This window comes from Mirounga leonina, unplaced genomic scaffold, assembly GCF_011800145.1.
Source record: "Mirounga leonina isolate KUSES-001 unplaced genomic scaffold, KU_Mleo_1.0 Mir_173, whole genome shotgun sequence".
Taxonomy (NCBI): domain Eukaryota; kingdom Metazoa; phylum Chordata; class Mammalia; order Carnivora; family Phocidae; genus Mirounga; species Mirounga leonina.
In genome coordinates this window covers 52288067-52310091 of record NW_023270447.1, presented here as the reverse complement: position 1 = coordinate 52310091, position 22025 = coordinate 52288067, and the positions used below count along the sequence as shown (strand labels likewise).

The 22025-nt window shown below is 45.3% G+C and overlaps 2 protein-coding genes and 1 pseudogene across 7 annotated transcripts in view; 1 reads left to right on the top strand and 2 right to left on the bottom strand.

Moving 5' to 3' along the window:
- ECHDC2 (enoyl-CoA hydratase domain containing 2) overlaps positions 1–10992 on the bottom strand; it is a 32694-nt gene extending 21702 nt beyond the window's left edge. For 3 of the 4 annotated variants that reach the window (XM_035018536.1, XM_035018533.1, XM_035018535.1), the window contains exons 1-2: positions 10549–10992; positions 2794–3195 (exon numbers count right to left, since the gene is read on the bottom strand). In XM_035018536.1, the coding sequence (XP_034874427.1) occupies positions 2794–2926 (133 nt within the window). In that variant the 5' untranslated portion in view covers positions 2927–3195; positions 10549–10992. The remainder of the gene's footprint in view (positions 1–2793; positions 3196–10548) is intronic. The other variant, XM_035018534.1, reaches the window with a different exon arrangement.
- A 2281-nt stretch (positions 10993–13273) lies between these two features.
- LOC118018973 lies at positions 13274–14622 on the bottom strand (annotated as a pseudogene).
- A 1818-nt stretch (positions 14623–16440) lies between these two features.
- SCP2 (sterol carrier protein 2) overlaps positions 16441–22025 on the top strand; it is a 106052-nt gene continuing 100467 nt past the window's right edge. Inside the window, exon 1 of one of the 3 annotated variants that reach the window (XM_035018530.1) lies at positions 16441–16604. In XM_035018530.1, coding sequence (XP_034874421.1) covers positions 16536–16604 — 69 coding nt within the window. In that variant the 5' untranslated portion in view covers positions 16441–16535. Of the gene's footprint in view, positions 16605–16951; positions 16970–22025 lie in introns of those variants that run through there. The other 2 variants (XM_035018531.1, XM_035018532.1) reach the window with 2 other exon arrangements.

Below are 22025 nucleotides of genomic sequence, written 5' to 3'. Positions count from 1 at the left end.
CATCTTTGGCTTTCATTCAATTTGTACTACTCCATGTCAGGTCCTGGTGAAGTAAGAGAGGACTCAGCCATGGTCCTTAAGCTTTTAGTTGAGCCCTGATTCTGAGAACATTGCCCTTACGGGACCTCTGCAGTGGGGATAGGTCTGTACCACACCCCATCTCCATTCTTACCAAACCCACCATGCCACTGGCTAATAATTTCCTTAGCAGCTGACCTCGGGTCACTTACGTTTGGATGGCCTAGATCACAGGCTAGGTAATGTAGGTGGGAGTTGTAGGGGCCAAGGGCAGGCTGCTTTGGGTCACTTTGGCATGAAGATTATTTGAGTTAAGCAATCAAACCCAGCAGATTCAGAAAAAGCTCTTTACCTCCCCCACAACTGCCTAAAAAGAATTTAGATAGAGGATCTGATCCAGGAAGAGAGCTATCACCATAGATAACTACATTACTATGAACTAGGTATGGTAGACTGGGAGGAACCTAGCAAGACCTGTTTTTTTTGTTTGTTTGTTTTTTAAGATTTATTTGCTTGAGGGGCACCTGGGTGGCCCAGTCGGTTAGGCATCTGGCTTCGGCTCAGGTCATGGTCCCAGGGTCCTGGGATTCAGCTGGAGTCGGGCTCCCTGCTCGGTGGGGAGTCCGCTTCTCCCTCTCCCTCTTCTGCTTCTTCCACTCGTGCTCGCTCTCTCACTCTCTCTCTCAAATAAATAAAATCTTTTTAAAAAAGATCTTAGAAATAAAAAGATAAAAAGATAAATAAATTTTTAAAAAGATTTATTTATTTGAGAGGGAGAGCTCGGGAGAGCAAGCAGGCGAGGAGGGGCAGAGGGAGAGGGAGAGAGTCTTAAGCAGACTCCTTGCTGAGTGCTGAGCCTGAGCTGAAACCAAGACTCAGAAGTTTAACCCCTTAACCGACTGTGCCACCCAGGCACTCCATTGCCTGTTTGATCAAAGTCCTCTATGTCCCATTGTTTCTGGGTGGCCCAGCGAACATTTGTTTACCAAACATTTACTCCTTTTATCTTCCCGCGAATTGCATTCCCTCCCTCAGAAGTCCCAGACCCCTACCCTCTTCTCCTTAGTTTAGAGTGACATATATATATCTCATTTTGCCTGTTTTTGGAATTTCCATTCTGTGTGAATTCCCTGTACATTCAAAATTAAATTTGATTTTCTCCTGTGTGAATTTTCATGTCAATTTAGTCCAGCTAGAAAGACCTTGAAGGGGACAGAAAATTCTTGCTCCCCGGAAGAGTCAATAGAGAGCTTTTTCTGTATCTTAATAAACTTCTCTCCGGGGGCAGCTGGGTGGCTCAGTCGTTAAGCATCTGCCTTCTGCTCAGGGGTCCTGGGATTGAGCCCTACATCGGGCTTCCTGCTGTGGGAAGCCTGCTTCTCCCTCTCCCGCTCCCCAGCTTGTGTTCCGTCTGTCGCTGTGTCTCTCTCTGTCAAATAAATAAATAAAGTCTTAAAAAAAAAAAAAACTTCTTTCTTGTCAAAACAAAAACAAAACAAAAAAACCTTAGACTCAAGCAGGGAAAAAAGGAAGAAATAAATAGAAAATGTATAGTAGGACACCATCTATGTACATTAGAACTATGTAAATTAAAGCACAAACTCTGTTACATCAAATTTAGGGAGAGGGGTTGGGACTGGGGAGAAAGTAAAGCCAAGAAAATGGCTTTGCCCTGATGGTAACAGGCAGCGGACTGAGGCGTGTGAGTAACGCCACTGAATGCACTTTGGTCTCCTCTCACCCCTCAAAAACAACACAACAGGTGCAATCGGAGAATGTTCTCTGCCCGTTGATGAGGGAGCAGAAGGCAAGCTGAGGGCAAAGCACAAGCTAACACGCGGCAACCTCCCCCCCCAGCCCCCGCCGGCCCAGGTGAAATGTGTGTGACATTCCTCAGGGACTCCTGGCTGCCCCAGCACAAAGGAAAGGGAAAAAAACAAATGGTTAACTGATAGGGATCACAGTCCCGCAGGACTTGAGCCTCCAGCAGTTTGCAACTGTCTTAATGATTTCTAAAAAAAAAAAAAAAAAGCAATCTCCAGAAACCTATAGATTCCTGGAGCCCTAACATTACCCACCCCTCCACAGGACAGAAAATCTTACATAATCAGTCACTCCTCACAACCCCAGGGCGCTGTCTGCCCGCGGGTCCTGTCCCTGCGCTTTAATAAAACCACTTTTTGCACCGAATTCGCATCCAGAATTCTTTCTTGGCCATAGGCTCCAAACCACGTCACCAGTGACCAGCGGGAACTTTCTCCCTTTGACGCAAAAGGGCACAGAAGTCGGCCAGCGTGGGCAGGGCCAGAGCGCAGGGAGCCGCGCGCAGCTGACGCCCCAACCTCTGCTCTCCTCTCCCCCTACTCGGCCCTGCCTGGCTGGCGGGATTGGCTCCGCCGCCTGCCCCGCTGGAACCGAGCCAGGACTGCAGGCCGGGACGGACAACTGGCCTTTTAAAGTTACTGGGGTGGAAGCGGTGGGTCGCTGGTGCCTCGTCCTATCCCTGCGCGAGTTCCCGTCCCCTCCTTCACAGCCCCAGGCCACCGAATGGGGGACTGAAGGGACTTAGGTTGACGTAGAGTTCCACCGCAATTAGGGGTCGGGGCGGCTGGTAAGGGGGTCACCCTCCTCCCCGGCCTTACGAAAGGTTTGGGGAGCCTTGACTGGGAAACCGCAGCCGGGGATCAAATCCTCAAACGCCGCGAGCGGCCCGCCTTCCCCCTACTGGTCCGTCTCCCCGCGCCTCCTGGGCGCTCCCCGGGACAGCGCCCTTACCTTGGTCGCGGCCGGTCAGGGCGCGCACTTGGATCTCGGGGTCGCCGGTAGCTCCGTGGGAGGCGCAGCTGCGCGTGCGAAGGGGCCTCCAGGGGCGTGGAGGGCGCAGGGCGCTGGTCAGGGCGCGCAGCATCTGGGCGCAGGCTGGGAAGGTGCCAAGAGCCCCTCCACCGCTCGGTCCGCCGCCGGGGAAAGCTCGCAGCTGCGCCGCAGGTTTTCGCAACTGCTCCACCTCCTGGCGCAGAGCCCACAGCGGTTCTCTGCGCCTCTTGCCTTTTGGAGACTTGGAGCCCCGGCTAGGCGAAGCCCACCCAGCCCCGCTGAGCGACGGGGGGCAAGGATGTCAACCTCTTTTAAGTGTCAGTGTTGTCATCAGTAAAGCGGGGATCGTAATAGTGACTACTGTCAAAGATAAAGGGGGAGGCTGGTTAAAGTCGTGAGAACAGGTTTTACTCAGTAATATAAAATATACTACGGCAAAAGGGACTATCCAGTGTGAACTGAACTCAAACTTTTTTTTTTTTAAGATTTTTTAAATTTACTTGACAGACAGAGAGAGAGAGAGACAAGTAGGCAGAGAGCAGGCAGAGGGAGAGGGAGAAAACAGGCTCCCCCCTGAGCGGAGAGCCGGGATCCTGATCTGAGCGGAAGGCAGACGCTTAACCAAATGAGCTCAAACTCCCGTTTGTACAGAGGGGGCTGAGAGTTTTAAACGGAGGAGGGAATATGGAGGTGGGTGAACCGGGCCTGTATAATAGAATCAGGGAAGTGAAATATTACAAAAATCATGGAACGCGTTTGGCCAGGTTAAACCCGTCTGGGTCAGCTAAGGGAGGCTTATCCAAAATTAGGCTCCCACAGAAAGTGGGGGTGGAGGGTTGGGGGGGTTGTCTTCAGGTGTTGGCTGGAACAAGCAGTAAATTCTTTTGGCAGTGTTGACCTTAAAAATAAAAGTTATTTTACCAGCAAAAATAGGTTTATTTGGGAATAGCAGAGAATTGCAATTTGAGACAAGCCACAGGATACAACCATAGGTTAGTCCAACGGAGGAGAGAAGTTGGGAGGGGTTGTTTTGAAACCAAAACCCACTGGAGAAAAGCAAGAGTTCAGGGTGACAGGGTTTCTCATCAGCTGAGCTGCTGACCTACTGGATTTCTTGAAGGAGATACAATGTACATCCTCTCCTGATGGGTCTATAATTGACAATTCCTCCTGTGATTGATGTCCAGTGGTATGGCACCAGAGCTCCACCTTCTAGCCTCCTGACTGCATTTTAGTAAGGTTTCTCTCTCTCTCTCTCTTTTTTTTAATAACTTAATGTTTTGTTTTGTTTTACAGGGAAAACCAACACCAATATACTCAAGGTTTCTCTATTAATTTCTATAGCCGGCTTATATTTCTCATGCAGGCACTTTAAGGGGGGCTAGGGTCATCTTAGGAATGTGGCCTGGAGTTGCTAGAAACTATATTAATGTTTAAGTCTTTGTAGGTCAACGTTGAGGCCTAGTAGAGGAGTGTGGCTAGAGTTGGGTGAGGCTCAGAGGAGTGTGGCTAGAGCTCGGTGAAGAAGAGTATCTTTGTTACTATGTCATGGTGGTATTATGATGACTGAATGGGGGGGTGTGAACCTTGCTTACATAAATGCCCAGTAAATGTTATTTCATTTTTAAAATGTCATTTCACTTATTCATTCTGGCATTGTCTGCATTCATGGACTTCACTCCCTCACTGCTCAGTTATGCTTCAGTCATCCCAATATGCTTCAAAAATCCCATTTCTCCTTCAAGAAATCCAGTAGGCCAGCAGCTCAATAATTAGATTTCAAAAATATTTGTGAATGTGAGTCCCTAGCTTCTGCTCCACTATCTACCCAAACTGCTTGTGCAGAAGTTGTCAGAGGCCCTGTTTAGTTCATTCTGGGTGGATCAATAAAGAGTATTCAGTGCACACTTTCCCTCCTCCACCTTCCACTTGTTGATGACCCCAAAGTCACTAACAATCCACACCTCCAACCAATGGCTGGACTGTTAGGTGATCTAGAAATAAAATCTTCTCTTTTTAAAGCCATTGGTGCTTGCTGGGGTCATCACTATGTCCATTAAGGTTTTAACAAAAACGGGCTCTCATCTCCTTCCTGGGTCTAATGGGAAACTCTAAGTTCCTCTCTGTGACCTAAAATATTAATTGGGGTTTATAGCAGTCCTAGTCATTTTTGATCCCTTGCCTTTGCTTCCAATGAATTAATTCAGATTATGGATCATCCGGCCATCCCTCTGTGTCCCTTTTCTATATATTCCTGGACACAACTCTAATTCTTTCACTCCTTAAACAACAGAGACAGACTGCATAAGAAAGAAAGGCTGAGGAACAACTGTGGGACTCCACTTCTCATACTTAATGAGGTTAATGCTGTTATGGACTGTTATGTCCCCCCTAAATTCATATGTTGAGGGCCTATTCCCTATTATATCACAATGTGACTGTCTTTAAAAAGTAATTAAGGGGCGCCTGGGTGGCTCAGTAGGTTAAAGCAGCTGCCTTCGGCTCAGGTCATGATCCCAGGATCCTGGGATCGAGCCCCACATCGGGCTCCCTGCTCAGCAGGAAGTCTGTTTCTCCCTCTGCCTGCCGCTCCCCCTGTTTGTGCTCTCTCTCTCTGTCAAATAAATAAATAAAATCTTTTAAAAAAATAAAAGGTAATTAAGTTAAAATGAGGTCATTAGGGTAGAACTTCATCCAATATGACCGATGTCATTGCAAGAAGTGGAGATTTGGACACAGATAAGTAGAGAAGATAGACCATGTGAAGACAGAGGGAGAAGACAGCCATTTGCAAGCCAAGGAGAGAGGCCTCAGACAAAATCAACCCTGCTGACACCTTCATCTCACACTTCCAGCTTCTATAACTGTGAAAAAACACATTTCTGTTGTTTAAGCTACCCAATCTATAGTACTTTATTATGACAGCACTAGCAAACTAATACACCAATCACAGAATTTCTTTTGTTAAGAGGAGATCTGGTGCCTGGTTTTTAAAATAACAAGGTGCCCCCCTTCCTCTACATTATTATTGTTCCTGGGACTCCAAGGAAAATCAGCTGAGGGGCAATGGGGATAGAACAGTGGTAATAACAATATGGCTATAGGTAATAATATTTTTGTCCTTTTTAATCCTGCAGCTTTTAAGCAGAAGTAATTCCTCAGTAATCTCTTCTGAATTATAAGTTTTTAATACTATTGTTTTAGGGGCGCCTGGGTGGCTCAGTCGGTTAAGCATCTGCCTTTGGCTCAGTTCATGATCCCAGAGTCCTGGAATTGAGCCCCACATCAGGCTCCCTGCTCAGCGGGGAGCCTGCTTCTCCCTCTCCCTCTGCCTGCCGCTCTGCCTACTTGTGCTATCTCTCTGTCAAATAAAGAAATAAAATCTTTAAAAATAAATAAATAAAACTATTGTTTTAGTTATAAAAGAATATATGCAAATACTCTCACATTGCTGTAGGAATGTCTTTAATGGAGAGCAATTGGCAATATATATCAGAACTATAAATTATCTCCTTTTTGACCCACAAATTCCATTTTTAGGAATTTAACCTACAGACATACCCACACAGGTGTGCAATGATCCATGCACATTGCAGGACGCCATATAATAACAAAAGACTGAAAACCATCATTTTTAAAAAAAATTTTATTTATTTATTTGACAGAGACAGAGAACATAAGCAGGGGGAATGGCAGACAGAAAGAGAGGGAGAAGCAGGCTCCTGGCTGAGCAAGGAGCTTGATGAGGGACTCGATTCCAGGACCCTGGGATCATGACCTGAGCCAATGGCAGACACTTAACTGACTGCGCCACCCAGGCACCACTGAAAACCATCTTAATATCCACCAATAGGGGAATGGTTAAATAAAGTATGGTACCTCCATAAACTGAACACTAGGAAGTTATTTAAAAAAACAACACAAGCAGCTCTTTATGCACTGATAAAATCTTCAAAATCTATTGTTGTATGAAAAATTTAAGATGTGAAATAGCATGTAAAGAAAGCTAAAATGTGTGTTATAGAGGGGGATAACACCACTCAGGTGTGCATGTACAACGAACATTACTTGGCTGTAGTTACATAAAATATTTCTAGGATAGGGAGAGGAAACTGGGAAACGGAATAGGGGTGGGAAGGAGAATTTTGGCAGTTTGACCTTTTGTACTTTTTGAATCTTAATTCATGTGGTGAGTATTATCTACCCCCAAAATAAGGAAAATGAAAACAAAACACGACAAAAATTAAAGACATGACACAGTAAAAATACAAGTAATACACAGGGGCACCTGGGTGGCTTGGTGGGTTGAGCATCTGCCTTCAGCTCAGGTCATGATCTCAGGGTCCTGGGGTCCTGCGATCAAGCCCCATGTTGGGCTCCCTGCTCAGTGGGGAGTCTGCTTCTCCCTCTGCCCCTCCCCCCAGCTCATGCTCGCTCTCTCTCAAATAGTCTTAAAAAAGTAATATACAAAGTCAAAACATTCAAACAGTACAGATGGGTATAAAATTAAAAGAAAAAATGCCCCTCCTCTACACTGTATGCATTTAAAAGAATATTTATTGCATTTTATCCAGCATTTCTGGGTGTTTCTTGGCAGGAAAAAATTCTTTTTTCTAGATTTTTTTTTTTTAAGATTTTTATTTATTTATTTGACAGAGAGAGAGAGACAGCGAGAGACAGAGAGAGAGAGAGAGAGAGAGACAGCAGAGCAGGGAGCCCGATGCGGGACTCGATCCCAGGACCCCAGAATCATGACCCGAGCTGAAGGCAGACGCCCAACGACCGAGCCACCCAGGTGCCCCAGGAAAAAATTCTTTTTAAAGATTTATTTATTTGAGAGAGAGAGAGCAAGAGAGTGCATATGAGCAGGGGGTTGGTTGGGCAGAGGGAGATGGAGAGAGAATCCTCAAGCAGACTCCCACTGAGCATGAAGCCCAATGTGGTGCTTGATTCCAGGACCCTGAGATCATGACCCAGGCCAAAATCAAGAGCTGCCAGCTCAACCAACTCCTAGGTGCCCTGGCAGGAGAATTTTTTTATTATCTAGTCCTCCACATTGAAAATGGAAATATTCTTTCCCAATCTTTTCAGCATTAACAGCAACTTTTATTATCTTACTAGTCCCTCTCCACTTCCATGGACTTCTATTTTGGTTTTTTTTGTCCTTATGAAATAGTAAAAATTAATTTTATTCAATTTCATCCCATGAGTACATATCTTTTTAATATTATGTGACAAAATGGAAAGTACACATCAAGCACTTCTGCTACAAGTCAAAGCATAATAGCTGATCCCAGAAAACACTCGTGTGTTTGAGTTACCAGCTGAACTAGCCACGTACATATAGAATGCCAATTTTACTTGAATGAACAGCTAACAAACTATAGTTATTCAGACTTGGGTTTTTCGCAGACATTTTTCTCAAATTTGTAAAAAAAAAGTGAGTCTGTCCCTTCAACAAAACAACTGACAGTATTTTTTGCCCAAATGAAAACTTGTTTCTACTACTTTGAGTTTAGCAGTTTAAACTTTTTTCTAAAAAAATGAGATAAGTGGTGATATTCACAAATGTGACTTTCTTGATATTGTATACTGACATTCCACTTGATATTACATTATGGAATTTGAAATGTCAACCTTTGGAAGATTTGCTTAACTCAGTAAACTAACATTTTCCAAATGACCAATGCCTAAGGTAATAAAATCATACTTGGGTAAAATATCCGAACAAAGGGCAAGATAAACCAACGGATTTTTTTTTTTTTAAGATTTTATTTATTTGACAGAGCGCAAGCAGAGGGAGAGAAAGGGAGAAGCAGGCTCCCTGCTGAGCAAGGAGCCTGATGTGGGACTTGATCCCAGGACCCTGGGATCATGACCCAGGCTGAAGGCAGCTGCTTAACTGACTGAGCCACCCAGGCATCCCAAACCAATGGATTTTAACGTAACAGAGTACAAAATTCATCAGTATGGTTTCAGATGGCACGCTGTACATACCCTTCAAGAAATTACCACTTGCTAAGTTTTAGTGTAGTATCAAAAAAGAATGTCTACAGTTATTTGAAAAGGCAATTAAAAATCCACATGAGACCAGACTTTCTTCATATACATCAGTCAAAAGACACAACAGTTTGGTTGCTGAAGCAGAAATGACAGTCTAACTATTTTCTATCAAGCCAGATATTGAAGAGATTTGAGACAATGTAAAATAATGCTATTCTTCCTACCAATTTTTTTTGGGGGGGAGCATAGCTATTTTTCATTAAAATTATTATTTATATTCAGAAGTAATGGGTTACTGTTATTTTTTAAAGATTTATTTTATTTAGAGAGGGAGAGCAAGTGCACAAGTGCAGGGAGGGGCACAGGGAGATAATCTTAAGCAGACTTGCTGCTGAGCATGGAGCCCAACATGGGGCTGGATCTCAAAACCCATGAGATCATGACCAAGAAGCGGATGCTTAACCAACTGAGCCACGCAGATGCCCCAAGTTTACGGTTATTCTTAAGTAGCTGATAAATGAATGTTTTAAGATTTTCTCAGCTTTAATTTCTGATATGGTAAATATCATAGATATAATATACACAAAACACTTTTGAGGTAAGGGCATAAAGGTGTCCTGAGATCAAAAAATATATGAGAACTGTTGTTTTGTAGCAATGTTACATTGATCTTTCCACAAGGCAAACTGCAAATGACATTTTATAATACCTCTGAAGTACAAAAGACATAGATGTCTTTTAAGTACTGTTCAATTAAATAAAAATTTTCCCACACTGCAGTAAGTGGATACAAGGAACAAATTCCCTGAAGGGACAGTGGTGAAATGAGAAAAATGATCTGGATTCTAGCACAGAGGTAACAGTCTGTTTAGACATTAGTCCTCCTATCTTCAAAATGAGATCAGAGTAGCCTATTTTTAGATTGTTTTCAATGGTCAATTCCATGGATAGATTCAGGGAACCCTAAATAGTGGCCCAGGGGAGGCATCTGGCCATCTGGTCGTCAGACTGATTGGCTGTAATGGTTTTAGAGAAGTGCCCCAGGAAAAAAGTCGGTTGGAGCTGAGTGAGCCGTCCTTTCGAAAGGCGAATTGATTTTCAGTTACAGCCCAATCCAACCCATCAGACTTGCCCCTGCAGATATCTGCATTTGCAGCGTCTGGAATGAAGAGCCTCTGAAACCCGTTCCAAATCTCAAACTCTGTAATTTAGCTCCAGAGACAGAGTGTCTGGGTTTCTTTCTCACTTTGCCACTTGCTGGCCATTTGATTTGGGGCAAATTAACTTCTTTGAGCCTCAGTTTCTTCATTTGCAAAACAGGATAACACCACTGATCTCAAAGCGCTGTTACGAAGCTTAACGAGGGGGACGCCTGGGTGGCCCGGTGGGTTAAGCATCTGCCTTCGGCTCAGGTCATGATCCCAGGATCCTGGGATCGAGTCCCATATCGGGCTCCTCCTGGGATCGAGTCCCACATCGGGCTCCCTGCTCAGCAGAGAGCCTGCTTTTCCCTCTCCCTCTGCTTCTCCCCCTGCTTGTTCTCTCTCTCTGTCAAATAAATAAAATCTTTTTCTTTTTTCTTTTTTTTTTTTTTAAAAGAAGCTTAAGGAGGTGTTGCTTGACAGCGCTTATAGAGTTCCTGGTAGCGAAGAGTACTAATTATTAACATCAAAGTTCAGAAAGAGTATGCCCTCGTCTTCCCACACCCACCTTACCAACTCCGTTTTCCCAGGAGCTGACGACCGCACTCCCCAGGATGACGCTTACCCCCATAACAACTCCCAGATATCACAGTTCCACATCCGACGAAGACATACAAGACCCCCCTTCAGATTTCTACTTCTCCTTTCCACTCAACCTTTTCTGAGCCCCCGGCCTGTACCGGGTTCCTACACCAACACAGCTCTGCACAGTGGCCAAACCACTGACCACTCCCTCCAGCCTCTTCTTCCCATCCCGGACCAGTAGGGCTCCCTTTCCCTCTGACCAGGGACCACCCTGGGTCAGGCAGTGGTGGCCCAGGGCTCTCTTGCCTAAGATTCTGTCTGAGGGAGCCTCAGGAGAGACGGGAGAATAACTGCCCGAGGGACCCCCATCCCTAGAGGCGGCGGTTCCGGGTGTTCGAACCGGAAGCAGCCCCAACACTGTTTGCAGTTCCCCTGGTTACTGCGGGGTTCCGGACCAATGGCGGTGGAGCCCCGCGGACTGAGCCCACCCCCAAAGGGCGTGATGTCACGCCAGCGCTCTGGACCTCCTCTTCTGATCTCTAGGTCCAATCCGCGTCCCGGGGCTGCGGATCGTAGTGCGTCTGCGCGCTGGAGGGCCCTTCGTGTCCTGGTGCGCAGGCGCCCGCGGAGCTGCAAACTTAAGCAGCAAGGGGCACACTGCAGTCGTTGTTGGACGAGGTGGTCCTGGAGAGGCTTGATGGCTTGTGTCTGCCCGCGCTGTGGAGCCGTCTGTTGATGCGAGTGCCTCCCTTCCCGCTGCCTTTGGAGCCGGACACGCAGGAGTTCCTGTGGTGGGCCCTTGCCACGCACCCGGGCATCAGCTTCTATAAAGAGCCTCGGGAGCGACCCGACCTCCAGCTCCAGGACGGGTCAGCGCCTGGCCCTGAGGCGGGCGGGCGGGCTCAGAGGCCGGCGTCGTGGACTTCTGTTTTGAAGCCAGTGTCCAGTGGACAGCGAGCATTCGTTACATAATGATTAATCCGGACCCTGTCATTTGTTCCATTGGGTTGGTAACCCTGTCTTATCGGCCGATCACATTGCTGTCTTTATTGGCTAATCAGTTTCAAGAAGAAATCTATACTTAGTAAAAGACTCTTCAGTACCTTGCTCTATGCTAAGCTCTAGGGATAGGCAGGAAAGAGGGAGATTCTTTGCCCCTTCTCTGAGCAGCCGGGGATTTTACTAAATTGACCTCGTCCTAGCCCAGTAGTTCTTTACCTAACACAGTGGGGGCTTCTTAGAATCACCTGGAAGAATCGTTCTAAATATTGATGCCTAAGCTGTACTCCCAGAGGCTCTGATTCAGTAGGGAATGGGGTCTGGATGTGGATGTTTTGAACCTATGGTGATTTTTATTCGAGGTGGTATGGTGGGTATAATCCATATAATTTCTATAAGGCTTTTTGAAAAAATGAAAATAGCCTGTGAACTCGAGGTCCATTTGGTTCCATTTCCCTCCTGGTGTAAGGCTATCTTCTGCAGTATCCCTGAGCCTGGTCAGCATCAATTTGAACATGTCCCTTCCCCCAGAGACAGGGGACTCAGCCCCCTGCAGAGGCAGCATGTTCAGCCTCAGAACACCTTCGCTTGCCCCAAGTTCTTCCTTTGGTCTTTCCTTATAACTACCCTTTTCCCCCTCCTGCCCAATGGCTCCTCAGCCAAGGAGTTTCTGCTAAATGAACCCCTGGCCTTGCAGTCCTAGGAACAATTATAGGAGGTTTCCTAGAGGGAGTGACCTTCCAGTTCTTTTTTTTCTTTTTTTTTTTTTTTAAGATTTTATTTATTTGACAGAGAGAGGGAACACAAGCAGGGGGGAAGTGGGAGAAGGAGAAGCAGGCTTCCTGCCGAGTAGGGAGCCCAATGTGGGGCTCCATCAAAGGACCCCGGGATCATGACCCGAGCCGAAGGCAGACGCTTAGTGACTGAGCCACCCAGGTGCCCCCTTCCAGTTGTTCTGATGCTTTATGTCACAGAGATCTGTAAGGGCAGACCCTTAGGGCAGGAAGGCGCCTCTTTATACACACACACACACACACACACACCTCTCTTTTTTGTAATAGTTATGTTCTAAAAGTTCCTGTGAACATTAAATTAGTGAATACTGAACCATTGCTCCTGGGAAAAATACAGGGTTAGACTTCTGCAAGCCTCTGGTTTGTCAACCTATCAACACATAACCTTACTTGTTTTCTGTTTCTGTTTAAAGGCACCTTATTTAGTATATATTGTTGATTTATTAACATTGAACTCAAGGCCAGTAGCACTATAACTCATGTCTGAACTAAGTTTATCTAGCACCTATTTTCTTCATAAGGCATATCATATCCCCCCCCTTTTTTTTAGCAATTACTATCTTGGTTTAGTTAATCATATTTCATAGAAGCTGAAAACACTCATTTCTCCTTTATATGAATACCCCAAAGCACTATAAATTACAATGTGCAGAATACTATATAAAAGAATTCTCATAAAAACTGGCTCTTTTTCATCATAGGGCAACTACTGTAGTTTCCTCTGACTAGTACAGCATCTACCCGAATGCTTTGTGATGATCTAAATTTAGGTAAGTACAAATCACAGCAAAAAAAATGATCTTGGAAATAACATCTATTCCATGACACCAATACTACAGTTTTCGGAGTCACAGTAAGATACACAGAATTACATCTGTAATTAATATGAATGCCAACATTTCGAGCAATAATTTGTTACATGGCAAACAAAATCAAGAAAGCAACCATCAAACAAAAGAGACTCATAGCTTCAGACAAGGCAAATTCCAGGATAGCGATGAGAACAGCTGCTACTTCGGTGAAGGGTTTCTGGCGTAACCAACGATAAGGCTGCCGAAGACTGTTCCAATACCCATCAGAACCAGCCACTCCAACTGTTGCAGCAACTGCACCAATAAATTTGGCAGCAGTACCAATGTTTCTGCTGATTGCACTGGTCTGAAACTCCCTTTGGATTCCTGAGACACACCATTCTGGGCCCCATTAAATACCGTAGAGCCTTTGTGGGTTTACTTAATTTCTATTACTGCTATTCTCTCTCCAGTCCTAGCGTCTGGGCAAGATAACGCTGATGGAGAAATTGGTCTGGATGCAACTCTGGATCCAACTCGAATCAGAGTGGGTGTGCAGGCGAGCTTGATGCAGGCGAATATCTTACACAGGGCAATGCAGCTGGAGGACCTGGGCGACGGGCGACCTGGTCTCCTCTCCCGAGCAGGGGGGTGCCTGCTGCGGTGACGCCAGCAGAGATCAAAGGATTGGCCCCTATCATGCCCTTCATGCACCTAGGAACACTAGACAGCACTCCAGGCACTATGCTTGTGTGCCATTTTAAACAGCAAAAGCACAAACAAAAAGCACAAAAACATGAAAAATGTGGCACTAAATAGATCATGAGACAGACACTCGTCGTCGGCAGCATGGGAGCTGAAACAAGAAGGCAGCGGGCGTGGTATTGTTCTACCTCAGCTGGGAACAGATGCCTGGGGCAACTCAATTTTTTTTGGCCACCTCAAGAGCTCTTGAAGTACTGATTTTGGGGTTATAAATAAATTTTTGTTGAGTAGGCAAATTTGTAAATTCAGAATCAGCAAATAAAAATCATCCCACATGTACATGTATATTCCTTCCGTTAAATGCTAAAGGTTTTGCTGCTGTCACCATTTCATCCTCACAAAACGACGTATGGGAACTGTGTATTGGTTTAAGATTTCAAATCCACTTGTTTATGACTTAACGCACTTGTTTTGATCTAAGGGTGAATTTGGAAGGCCATATGAGGATGATAGCAGCCGAACTGCCGTGCTACCAGGTGCTTATAGATAGGAACATATGGAGAAGCAACTATGACATAATGGACATTTAAACTTTAAATACCAAGAATTTATGAGGACTTACTGAGAATGTTCGGTCTGGGCAAGGCTACTCTTTGCTGATCTAAACAGATCTCTGAAGATCTTGAGACATTTGTTCCTGTGGTGGCCAGGATACTCTTGGTCCTCAGTGGTGTTAAAGACACAATGGTCTGAAGAAGAGAAAGACATCTTTTCCTGCCTTGGCAAGGCCGTCTTTCTGGGCGGTGGTCAACAGAGTGCCAGCTGGCTGTGTACCCCAGCAGCAAGGAACGAAAGCGGGCAGCTGATTCCCAGCTTAGTTGGGAGGATTGATTCACAGAGGACCAACTCTAGACAGCACATCACAACTAAACTTGGACTTTATTTCATCTCCTTTTTGCCTGGAACTATAATGTAATTAATCTATCTTTGTTTTGGAGTATGTTATTATTTTTTTATTTTTTAAAAAGATTTATTGGGGCGCCTGGGTGGCTCAGATGGTTAAGCGTCTGCCTTCGGCTCAGGTCATGATCCTGGAGTCCCGGGATCGAGTCCCGCATCGGGCTCCCTGCTCGGCGGGGAGTCTGCTTCTCCTCCCTCTGACCCTCCTCCCTCTCCTGCTCTCTGTCTCTCGTTCTCTCTCTCTCAAATAAATAAAATCTTAAAAAAAAAAAAAAGAAAAAAAAAGATTTATTTATGGGGCGCCTGGGTGGCTCAGTCGTTAAGCGTCTGCCTTCGGCTCAGGTCATGATCCCAGGGTCCTGGGATCGAGCCCCACGTCGGGCTCCCTGCTCTGCGGGAAGCCTGCTTCTCCCTCTCCCACTCCCCCTGCTTGTGTTCCTGCTCTCACTATGTCTCTCTCTGTCAAATAAATAAATAAATAAAATCTTTAAAAAAAAATATTTATTTGACTGGGGGGGAGCCAAGTAGGGGGAGGGGCAGTCAGGGAGAAGCAGGCTCCCCACAGAGCAGAGGGCCCAATGCAGGGGATCAGGGCCTGAGCTGGAGGCTGTCGCGTAACCGAACTGAGCCACCCAAGCGCCCCTGGAATATGGTATTTCTTCATTAGCTTTTTTTTTTTTAAGATTTTATTTATTTATTTGAGAGAGAATGAGAGAGAGCACATGAGAGGGGGGAGGGTCAGACTCCCTGCCGAGCAGGGAGCCCGATGCGGGGACTCGATGCGGGGACTCGATCCAGGGACTCCAGGATCATGACCTGAGCCGAAGGCAGTCGCTTAACCAACTGAGCACCCAGGCGCCCCTCTTCATTAGCTTATTAAGAGACATTAACCTGTATGCTACTGGCTTGTGAACTACTACTGTTATAAATTAGAGTCCCTACAGGGAACCTGTGCTATATAAACTATTGGCAAAGACAAATCTCAGTTTCTGGGCATAATTTGCTGGAGCGAAACAAGAGTGAGTTTCAGAGATTAACAAAGGTGGTCACATAGCTAGTAAATGATTTTTGGTTCTTTTAGACATACAGTAAAATACTCCCCACGCTCATGTTGGTGGACAGCCCTCCGAGTTTTAACACCTGCACTGACTCTTCTAAGTACCAACACTAACAGGATACGGAACAATTACAACACTCCACAAATTTGTCTCAGGCTACCGTTTTGTGAAGCTGGTTTCAGGCCAACCCCTGCCCTCAAGTCAGTCTCGGGCGCTACTCCAGGCCACACGCCCTCTCATCATAGAGGACTTAAAACCCAATGGCTGTACTAGGTTATAAAGCTTTTTTCGGACGTTTGATGTGGACTTCTTCTCCGACCCGCTCCTGAGCCGGGGACCAGAACTTAGGAGGCAAAGAACTACTCAACACTCCCTTCCGCCACTTCCGGCGCCTCTGCGCACGCGGAGCGCCCTTCTCTTCCTCTCTCTCTGTCTCTCCCCCCTTCCCTCCGGGTGCCCCCCGCCTCCTCACCGCCTCCTGCCCCGCCCCCTCACCGCCTCCTGCCCCGCCCCCTCACCGCCTCCTGCCCCGCCCCTCACCGCCTCCTGCCCCGCCCCTGGCTCTGAGTGATCGCTGGCGTCGCCGCCGCTTCAGTCTGTGCAAGCTCGCGTCAGCTGCTTCAGGGCCCGCTGCACCCGCCTCCGCCCTGCACCACCTGAGCCATGCCTCTGGCCACCTCACAGTCTGGGCCTCTGCGCCGGGTGTTCGTGGTGGGGGTTGGGATGACCAAGGTAAACAGAGCCGCGGACCCCCAGAGGCGGGCTCCCAGTTCGGCTCTGTCCGGGAGAGGCCGGGGAGTGGGGGAGCCCGGAGGTGACCGGGAAACGGGAGCCCAGGTCAGGGCCAGGTGCTCCGCGGTGGTTTGTCCTTCCTACGGGGTGGGGGTCCCGGGCATCCCACTGCTCAGCTCCGGCGTCTTGGCTCTTGGCGACTCGGAGGGGTTGCAGTTTAGGGTTGTCTCTGAAGCGTGGTACTGTCCGGGGGTTACTCCTGCGGCCATTGCTTTCCCGTTCCTCCTTCCCTTTTCTCACTGGATCAGAGTTGGTGCCGGACGCCCCAATAAAGTCCACATTTTGATTCTGAGTGGAACCCCAAGGTATGTGGACCTTTGATGAGGCAACATCCTCCTTACACTGGAAAGGAAAGCGGGTGGGGACTGTCCCCAGCTCTACACACCCAGGAATACTCCCCTGTAGGATCCCTTTACAGTTAGAAGTGAGGATGAGGAGAAACATTAGTGATCTTCAGTGTCTTGGCACAAGTGGCAGGTTTTCTGGATCCTCTGACCTCCTTTCTGTTCCTCAAATGGTACTCTGCTTGGTTTTTAGGAAGCCAGGGTCCCCCAGTCTCATTTCTTGTCACCCTCACCACTCCCACGTTCTAGTAATGCCAAACTGCTGTTAGTTTCACCCCACACTGTTTTATGCCTCTCCTGCTTTGCTTCTCTTGTTCTCACTACTTGTACTTGGTTGACTTCTTTGCGTTTTTAAAAGACCAGTTCATCTTCTCCAGGAAGTCTCTTGATCCTCCTGACTTTCGCACAGAGCCCTGTACTTACCTTTGCTTCAGTGCTGATATCCCCCACTTTTGGAAAGTTCAAGTTCTACCACGTGACTTTCACAAAAGGCGTAGATTACTACCTATTTTTGTTAACTGAAATTTGAAGAGGATTTTTGCTTTTAGAAGAAGGCAAAAAGTGAAAATAGCATCCAGCATTTGCTCTGCAGGGAGGTGTTACTGAGGCAGTGAGCACCCCAAGCAGCTGCCAGAGTGGGACTGCCGAGCTCCTTCCCTGAAAATGCACTCAGCATCTCAGCATTACGCTGCCATAGCTTTGAACTGTGTCTGTGAGCATCTGTGCTTTATCTTATTTTGTGCATTCATTATCAAGATGTGTCCTAAGGTATCAGAAAAGCCTAAGAGGTTATGTTCTGGGGTCCAAGAACACTCAAAAAATTTCCCAGATAAGTTAATGGTAATTGCTTCCTCACGTTATGCCATTTCAGTTTATGAAAGTTTTCGGAGGAACACAATATTTTTGATAGCAGGGGAAACCCGTACATACTATGTTATACTGAAGTTCTCTGTTTATATGTTCATATTCTTCCTTAGTACGTAAGCTTCTCCAAGGTGAGTACCATGTCTAATTCGTTGCTGTATCTGTAACACCTTGAAAATGCCTGGTGCCTGAAGGTCCTAATGAATATTAGTTAGTACTAAATGCATATACTTTGTGAAAGAGACTTTCTAAGGGAAAGTTCTCTTTCTGAGAAAACAGCCTTAAAATTTTTATTATCTTACCAAATGGGGTGAGAGTACATACTTTGATCAAAACATGTGAGTAGAAAAGTCAACTAATCATTATAAAGCAGATACTTGGAGTTCATCCTATTGTTTCATGGGAGAGGGGACTTCTAATATAGGTGGACAGTAGAAGCTTTTTAAGTATGACATTCATGCAGTCAGGTCCTCCATTGGCTGTTGAATATCTGATTATATTGGCTGTATAGAAAAGCACAGAACTTTCTAACCCTTTGGGAAATAGTTTGTTTTCTTTTTCCAAGTTAGGAGGTGGAGGTGTGGGCAGTATTAGTTACAGTATTGAGGGAAGAGATTGGGAGTGTGAAGAACAGCTTTATTAATGTACTTATTCCAGTTCCTTCTAGGTTAGATATTTTGGAACTTGGGGCAGGGTTTGATGTAGAGGGAGAAACTTACTAGATAATACTTTAAGCTCTATTAGTAAATCTCTAATGGTTGGGTTCCTGTGTTATGGTTCTTAATTTGAATAGCTGAGTTCCCGATACAACTTGAAGTTCCCTTAATAAGGTTTTATTATCAGTGTAGGAAATAAGTTAGAATTCCTATGGTGGATGTCAACAGGTTTTAATACAACTAAATCACCACTACTACCAGGCTGACAGCAGGCCAAGTCCCTTTGCTTATGCTGCCTACCTTCTGATATGCCCTTTTTTCATAGATTTTCGTTCTACCTATTTCAAGAAATGATCTGACTTCATCTGTTTCGGCTGCAATATAACAGCAATACAAACAGAGTGGAGAGCTTAAAAAACAAATATTTATTTCTCACAGTTCTGGAAGCTGGAAAGTCTGAGGTCAAGACACTGGCAGATTCAGTGTCTTGTGAGGTCTTGCTTTCTGGAACATGGACAGCTGTGTTCTTGCTGTATCCTCATAGGCAGAAGGGGTGAGGTCTCTCTCTGGGGTCTCTTTTATAAGTGTATTAATACCATTTGTAAAGGCTCCATCATTATGACCTCCCAAAGGCCCCACCTCAATCATTCAATCACATTGGGGATTAGATTTCAATATATGAATTTTAGGAGGACACAGACATTCAGTCTTTGTAGCAGAGTCCAAGTCCTATATTTTTTTATTTCTATTTCTTCATATTGCTCTAAGTTATTCTGGTTACCTTTTTTTATAAATTCTGGTGCCCTTATAGTTAGGACCAAATAATTAAGCACCTAATTTTTCTAATAATTTTATGTGAGATAATTTCATGACCCACAGAAGAAATACACCTTACATTACAACCTCATACACACACACACACACACACACAACTGAAACAAGTTTGCTAAAGCAACACTTATTTGGGGAAGCTCTAGGTCAAATGTTACAGGTTCTTAAATAGATATATTGAGAGGAAAACAAAGTAGTGGAGGAGGACCTGTAGATTAAAAAAGAATTAAAAGACCCATAAAATTTTCATAAATGGGCAAGACTAAACTGTAGTGTCTATAGATACATACTTGGATGATAAAATTATGAAATATTACAAGAAAGTGATTACTGTAGGAGTGAGGATAGTAACTACTATGGGCGTGGAGTAGAGACTGAGATCGAGAAAGAGTGCTTAGAGGAGTTTCTGCAGTAGAAGGCCAAGTTCAGTTTTTTGTGTGGGTGGTGGTATCAAAGATAAGGAATGGTACACACTAGGTAGGGATTACGTTACATTAGGTAATTAGGAAAGTTTTCATCAGTAATATATTATTGGGAATAGAGGGAAAAGTCCAGTGTGAACTCAACTGAATTTTGATTTATACGGAGGTGACTGGGTGTTTTAAAGGGAAAATGAGGGAATAGGGAGTGAGCTGGGGCGCAGTAGCGTTAGGGAAGTGAAAACTTAAAAAAGTGGGAAGAGGGGCTAGGTCCATGTGAAAGCCATCTGGGTTTGCTAACTGGCATTTATCCAAACTTAGGCTCCTACTTTGCCACAGGGAGTTGGAAACAGGGACCTTATCTTCTGGTGTTTGTGGGAACAAATAGTAACTTGTTTTTGGTAGCCTGAAGGCACTTTAAGTAGGGCTAGGGTCATCCTAGGAATGTGGACTTGAGCTATTAGAAACTGTGTTAGTGTTTAAGTCTTTATAGGCCAAGGCGGAGGCTTAGCTCTCAGAGAAGCCTGGCTAGAGTAGAAGGGGAGAAGAGAATCTTTGTCAGTGGTGGCAAGAGTGTTTGCCTTACAATAATTCATTAAGATAATATATATATTTACTTTTATTATTTAAATAAAAACTTTAAACAAAGCTAAAACTTTATTTTTATTTTTTGAAGTTCCATTTATTTGTTTATTTACTTATCTATTTATTTATTGGTGCAAAATGGTTGTTTTATTAAAGCACGGGGACAAGAACCGTGGGCAGAAAGAGCTGATGCCTAATTTATTTATTTTTATTTATTTATTTATTTTTAGATTTTATTTACTCATTTGAGAGAGAGAGAGACAGAGACAGACAGTGGATGAGCAGGGGGAGGGGCAGAGGGAGAGGGAGAGGGGAAGCTGAGCTGGGAACCTGATGCAGGGCTCAATCCTAGGACCCTAGGCAGGGCTTAATCCCAGGACCCTGAGATCATGACCTGAGCTGAAGTCAGATGCTTAACCAACTGAGCCACCCAGGCAGCCTTAAAACTTTTATTATTATTATTATTAAAGATTTTATTTATTTATTTGACAGAGAGAGAGAGAGACAGCAAGAGAGGGAACACAAGCAGGGGGAGTGGGAGAGGGAGAAGCAGGCTTCCCGCTGAGGAGGGAGCCCCATGTGGGGCTCGATGCCAGGACGCTGGGATCATGACCTGAGCCGAACGAAGGCAGTCGCGTAACAACTGAGCCGCCCAGGTGCCCTTATTTATTTATTTTTAAGTGATCTCTACACCCAGCGTGGAGCTTGAACTCACAATCCCAAGATCAAGAGTCACATGCTCTATTGACTGAGCCAGCCAGGTACCCCCAAAAGGTTAAAACTTTTTTTTTTTTAATTTTATTATGTTATGTTAGTCACCATACAAGACATCATTAGGTTTTTTTTTTTTTTAAAGATTTTTTATTTATTTATTTGAGAGAGAGAGAATGATAGAGAGCGAGTACATGAGAGAGGGGGAGGGTCAGAGGGAGAAGCAGACTCCCCGCCGAGCAGGGAGCCCGATGCGGGACTCGATCCAGGGACTCCAGGATCATGACCTGAGCCGAAGGCAGTCGCTTAACCAACTGAGCCACCCAGGCGCCCCGACATCATTAGTTTTTGATGTGGTGATCCACGATCCATTGTTTTCATATAACACCCAGTGCTCCATGCCGTATGTGCCCTCCTTAATACCCATCACTGGGCTAACCAATCCCCCCTCCCCACTCCCCTCTAAAACCCTGTTTGTTTCTCAGAGTCCATAGTCTCTCATGGTTCATCTCTCCCTCCAATTCCCCCCACCTCATTTTTCCCTTTTTTCTCCTAGTGTCCTCCATGCTATTCTTTACATTCCACAAATAAGTGAAACCATATGATAATTGACCTTCTCTGCTTGACTTATTTCACTTAGCATAAGCTCCTTCAGTCCCATCCATGTTGATGTAAAAGTTGAGTATTCATCCTTTCTGATGGCTGAGTAATATTCCATTGTATATATGGACCACATCTTCTTTATCCATTCATCTGTTGAAGGGCATCTCGGCTCTTTCCACAGTTTGGCTATTGCGGACATTGCTGCTATGAACATTGGGGTGCACATGGCCCTTCTTTTCACTACATCTATGTCTTTGGGGTAAATACCCAGGAGTGCAATTGCTGGGTTATAGGGTAGCTCTATTTTTAAATTTTTGAGGCACCAGGTTAAAAACTTTTAAGAATGAG